The sequence below is a fragment of the Psammomys obesus genome, unplaced genomic scaffold, assembly GCF_907164565.1.
Source record: "Psammomys obesus unplaced genomic scaffold, mPsaObe1.curated_primary_1811, whole genome shotgun sequence".
Taxonomy (NCBI): Eukaryota; Metazoa; Chordata; class Mammalia; order Rodentia; family Muridae; genus Psammomys; species Psammomys obesus.
In genome coordinates this window covers 5,362,551-5,368,238 of record NW_026590405.1, presented here as the reverse complement: position 1 = coordinate 5,368,238, position 5,688 = coordinate 5,362,551, and the positions used below count along the sequence as shown (strand labels likewise).

The following is a 5,688-nucleotide window of genomic DNA, read 5'->3' as shown; positions in this document are numbered from 1 at the left end:
GTGGCCAGAGTCAGGCTGCAGAGTGCGGACCGCGCAGATGAGCAGAGTACATCGCCTCTTCAGGACGTCGGCATCGTCATCACCGTCATTCTCCTCCTCCCCTCCCCCACAGCCCTCCACACTGAAGAGCACTGGCTGCTCTTCCGAGAGTACCTGAGTTTGAGTCTGTACACCAGCATAGTGGCTTACAACTGTCTGTAACTCCAGTTCCAGGAAGTCTAATGCCCTCTTCTGGTCTTTTTGGCCAGCAGGCATGCACTGTAGTGCAGACATACATGCAGGCCAGTACTTGTGCACACAAAATTCAAAAGAGTGGATGACTGTAGCGCCCCGCCAGTTCAGAGCATCACATGTGACATGTCCTTGCCCAGGGTGTCTGACTTCATTCTTACCAAGGATTTACACTTACAGCTGCTGTGGAGGGGCACACCAGTGTTCAGGAGGCAGAGGCAGGTGGATCTCTGTGAGTTCCAGGCCAGCCTGGTTACAAAGCGAGTCCAGGACGGCCAAGGCTACACAGAAATTCAGTCTCAAAAAACTTGAAAAAGAAAAGAAAAAAAGATTTAGATCTAATATCTGTTTTTTGGTAAATCTGAAGAAGAGAGGAAAATGGGAGGAAGGGTACAGCGTAGCACAAGGAAGAGTAGACCTAGCCTCTAATGATGGCGTCCTCAGCATCTGGAGTGTCTTTAGATGAAAATCAAGGCAGATGGGGAAAGGAAGGCTGGAGGAAGGGAGGAGGGCTTTTTGTTGTTTGTTTATTGTTCTAGGTTTCAAACCCAGGACCTCAGTAATGCTCTCAACAAGTGCCAGCTACATTCCCACACACGTAAGACGCCTGCCTGCATGCAGAAGCCAGTACTGTAAAGGATGCTTTGCTTGGCTGTGAGGAGCTTGGAGCTTGCACAGTGCTGGGGCTAATGTCCTGTGTCTTCCTCCTCTCTGCTGTGCCAGCTGTGGACCTTCTGGAGAAGATGCTCGTTCTGGACTCGGATAAGAGGATCACGGCAGCGCAGGCTCTTGCACACGCCTACTTTGCGCAGTACCACGACCCTGATGACGAGCCTGTGGCCGACCCTTACGACCAGTCCTTTGAGAGCAGGGACCTCCTTATAGATGAGTGGAAGAGTAAGTTCAGAGGCAGGGCTAGCCTGGGCTCGGGACCTTGCTTTCCATTTATTCTTGGGTTGGTTGGTTGATTGGTTGAGCCAGGATTTTTCTCTGTGTAGCCCTGGCCGTCCTGGAGCTCACTCTGTAGACCAGGCTGGCCTCAAATTCAGAGATCCACTTGCCTCTGCCCCCTAGTGCTGGGGCTAAAGGCGTGGGCTACCAACCCGGATTATTTAACCCTTTTTAACAGAGCTAGAGGGTCTCTCTGCATGTGTGTCTTGACGGGGTCTGGATGCACACGGACAGTGCACAGCCTTCACACTGACGAGAGCTTTTGAGGTTTTGGAGGTTTCGAACTTGCAGCATCTCTTTGGGATAAACTGGGTCCCGTGTATATTCAGCTTTACAGTTGGTAGACGTAAGGTGAGAGTTTTCTCTAGCTTACCTTTGGCCTGGTTAGGGGCTGCCAGGAATGGAGCCACAGCTCCACGTCCAAAGTCATAGTCCTTCATAAGTCACAGGGTCCTTTCCACAGTTAGGCCCCAGAGCCAGGGCTGCCTCGGTGCAGTGCGGAGTGCAGAGCCGTTCCAGGGCACACGCAGGAGCGCAGCAGAGCAGTTCTCTCGAGTCCTTGAACTGGTGCCGCGCTGCTGCAGGGCTGCAGGTCATGAGCAAGTAGCAAGCCGATGAAGCAGCTCGCCAAACCGTGCAGATGGGAGGGAGGAGCTGGGTGTGTGCCAGCAGGCAGCCTCTCGGGTCTCATGCCTCTCCCTTCCCTGTCCTAGGCCTGACCTACGATGAAGTCATCAGCTTTGTGCCTCCGCCCCTTGACCAAGAAGAAATGGAGTCGTGAGCAGCCAGTTTCTGTTGTCACTCCCACTTCACTGTGAGGGGAAGGCCTTTTCATGGGAACTCTCCAAATATCATTCAAGTGCCTCTTGTTGAAAGATTCCTTCATGGTGGAAGGGGATGCATGTGTGCGCATAGTATTTGTGTGTGTGTGTGTGTGTCTGTCTGTCCATCTTTGTGGAAGTCATGGCAGTGATGTCACGAGTTGGGACTGCTCCTTGGCAACCTCTGCCTGTGCCCTCAGTCTCGGCAGGCCAGTGGGAACTGCCAGATCGTCAGGTGTTAAGTGCAAAGGAAGAAATTAATTTACCCTGTTCCTACTCACACTTCTGCCACTTTGGCTCCTCCTGTGAGAGAGGCTGCTTCCGGTCTGAGGCCATCCCTCAGCCATGCGTAAAGCCGAAGAGAACCAGCTGGCTCCTGGGCTCTATCCTGCAGTTGGCTTGCTTCATGCCCTCAGAACTGAACCTGACAGGTGTGTTCAAAGCTGTCAAGTCTGTTTGTGCCTTAAAAGGAGAGAAGGGTGTGTAGTTAGAGAATCACAGCTGCTGATGTTCTGAGCCAGGCAAGCACACGTGGCCAGTGGTGAGCTAGAAGAAACCAGGCAGCCTTCAGGAGGGCCGTGTGCATGTGTGTGCATGCCTGTGTGTGTGGCCACCTTCCTCCACTTGAGGAGCAGCCAGCTTCTGTGCTCACCCTTCACCTCTGCAGAGGTGCCGTGGCAGGTGCGGGTCCCTGCCGGCAGTAGCTCCCTGTGCTCTTCACGCCTCGCAGAGGGCAGCCGTGTTTGCATGCTGTGCCCGTGGAGCTTGCACAGCCCCTGTCCTGTTCTCTTCTGGAAGCCCTGGGCCAGGTTGTGGAGATTGCTGGCAGCTCTCGCCCACGTTGCCTCCGCTGATGCTGTAGGCACGTTGCTGCTCCTCGCTCAGCGCTACTTTGTATTGAGCACAGCTGGTCCTCTGGGTGCTCGTGGTGCAGGAGAACAAGACAGGCGGAGCACCGGGCTCTCACCAGCTGACTGTCACCAAGTCGGGGACACAGAGTCTCCTAGGAATGCCCCAGCTCTGGAAATCACGTTCTTCTTCTCATTCATGGTAACCAGCCAAGAGATGCTGAAAACCGAAGCAAGAAACAAACGCTCGCAAAGCCAAGAACTCCTTTCACTATCTTTCTCAAATACAGTTGTTAGAAAAATACCAAGTAGTCAAGGTGCCTTTCCTCGGAAGGGCCCCCGGCAGCTGACACCGGCTGATTGCAGTCTCGGTGTTGATTTGGCGAGAAGTCAATTTTGTCTTGGAATTTTGTGTGTTGTAGGAATCCTTAGAGAATGTGATTCCTTCTGATGGGGAGAAAGGGCAAATTATTTTAATATTTTGTATTTTCACCTTTATAAAGATGAATCCTCAGGGGTGAAGAACTGTTTGCATAATTTTCTGAATTTCGGGCACTTTGTGCTATATGAGGACCCATATATTTAAGCCTTTTGTGCAGTAAGAAAGTGTAAAGCCAATTCCAGTGTTGGACATGACAGGTCTTGTATTTAGGTCAAGGTGTCTCTGTTCTCGGTCAGTGCAGGGAACATGCACGCTCCGGGGACCAGGGTAGGACCCTGAGTCATCTGGGGCCCAGGAGGAGGCAGACCAGCCAGGCCTTGCTGCCCCAGCATGCAGTTCAGCTCCACACCATCCCAGCAAGATGGATTTTAGTAGCCATGTCTGGTTACGCATGTGAGTGATTCCCAACAGAATTCTGCTCTGGTTATTTTATCGAAGATGTCTGCACATGTGACCATGCTGTTAGGAGGCTGCGCTCCGATGCCTGGACTCTGCCCGGACTCGCGGCTGGAGCTGGCAGAGAGCGCCTGGCATCCGCAGCGCAGTGCTGCCACCTCCCGGCTTCTCCATCCGAGGACAAGGGAATGAGGAAACTGCTGTTTTTCTGTATTCATGAACTTGGCTATAATCTGGTATGCCATAGGATGTCAAGACAATACCACTGGTTAAAATAAAGCCTATTTTTCAAATTTAGTTTGTTTCTCAAGTTTATTATGTTCCTCTTCTTGATTGTGGGGTGTTTTTTATTTTTTGGTCATTCGTGGCCTGGCATACATTTCTGGCAGACCCTTTATAAAGCTGCCTCGTTGCCCTTGTGGTACAGTCAGGTCTTTGCCATGGGTGAGTTAACATGCAGAGAGCAAAACCTGTACAGGCTGAACATTTTCACATCATTGAAAAGGTCAAAAGAATAAACATTTTACAGTTTGAATCGCAGTGTCCAAAAATAAAGTCTGATCAGAGAGCACCTACAGCGATTGTTACAGGTCTCCTGGCTGCCTTCTTGCCACAGTGATGGTGGACGTAGCTAGGGAAAGAGCGCAGGGTCCAGCCAGCCGTCCGCTTAGCCTTCAGCCCCTCGGGTTTGCTGAGCACTTCTATGAAGTGAAGTTGCTTTCTGATGAAACATTCTAAGACTGTATGATATAGTCTTAAAAACTGCCAGAAAGAAGTCTGGGTGTGTGCCTGCGTGTGCAGGATTGGAGCACGTGTGTCTGGCTCTGCTGTCTCCACAGCCTTAGAAAACTTTCTTCCAAACCAGTGAGCTGCATCATGGGATTAAAAGGCTTCCGGTCTCCCAGGCATCCAGAGAGAAGCATACGTGCAGCTGGGCTTTTGTCTCTGGCCGCCTGCTGGGGATAATGCCTGCCGTCAAGCGCCACACAGGTGCAGGCTCCATTCCTCTGCTCTGCCCCCCTCCCCAAGGGTAAGCGAAGGGCTTCAGCAGGTGTGGGTAGCTCTGGGAAAACTCTTGACAGCTGTCCCAGCAAGATGGCTTAGGCCACAAGGAGAGCAGCTTAGCACCAAGCCTGACAACCTAAATTGAGTCCTAGGGATTCACACAGTGGGAGGGAGAGCGAGCTCAAGTTGTCCTTTGCCCGCTGCACTTGGACAGAACTTTTAAATGTAGTAAGAATCAGACCTAGACACAGCTCTGCTGAAGTTAGGAGCCCAGAAACTAAATGAACGCACCTAAGATGGTGACAAGAGCCTCTTGGGGTATAGGAGGGAAGAGGAGGAATATGGCTCTTGAAGTGGAAATTTCTGGGTTTGTTTTGTTTTTGAAGATTGCTTGCTACTGTTAACCCCAAAAACAGCCAACTCTTGTGTGTATGTAGCCCTGGCTGTCCTGGAGCTCTGTAGACCAGCCTGGCCTTGAGCTCAGAGATCCGCCTGCCTCTCTCTCGCAAGTGCTGCTGTTAAAGGCATGCGCCACCATGGCCCAGATAACAAAACTGTTCTTAATTTCCAACCTATGATTACAGAAAAAGAATGATCCCAGTGTCCCATTTTCAAATGGAACGTTTAGTGTCTTTCAATGTTCCCATTTGAATTTTGCACCATTGCAGAGGAAATTCTGTAGAAACCGAAGAATGGGTTAGGGAGATGGCCCTGGTGGCCATTCAAGCCAGAAACCCCTGGTTCAATCCACAGATCCTCGTACGGGTACTAGGTACGTGCACCTGCAGTCCAGAGCTGTGCGTCTAGAGACACAGATCTCTGGGGCTCACTGGCCAGCCAGCATAGTCTACTTCAGGACAGTAAGTAAGCCTGCCTCAAAAGAAGGTGGGGTCCAGACTGTGGCTCAGCGATCAAGCACACCGGCTGCCCTTGCAGAGGACCCAGGTTCAATGCCCAGCACCACCTCCATGGCAGCTCAGAACTGTCCGTAACT

The 5,688-nt window shown here is 51.5% G+C and overlaps 1 protein-coding gene across 4 annotated transcripts in view; it reads left to right on the top strand.

Annotated features, from left to right (window-relative positions):
• The window catches only part of Mapk14 (mitogen-activated protein kinase 14), a 56,380-nt gene extending 52,394 nt beyond the window's left edge, over positions 1 to 3,986 (top strand). For 3 of the 4 annotated variants that reach the window (XM_055606950.1, XM_055606948.1, XM_055606951.1), the window contains 2 exons: positions 955 to 1,128; positions 1,896 to 3,986. In XM_055606950.1, the coding sequence (XP_055462925.1) occupies positions 955 to 1,128; positions 1,896 to 1,963 (242 nt within the window). In that variant the 3' untranslated portion in view covers positions 1,964 to 3,986. Of the gene's footprint in view, positions 1 to 954; positions 1,129 to 1,895 lie in introns of those variants that run through there. The other variant, XM_055606952.1, reaches the window with a different exon arrangement.
• Positions 3,987 to 5,688: the final 1,702 nt, after the last annotated feature.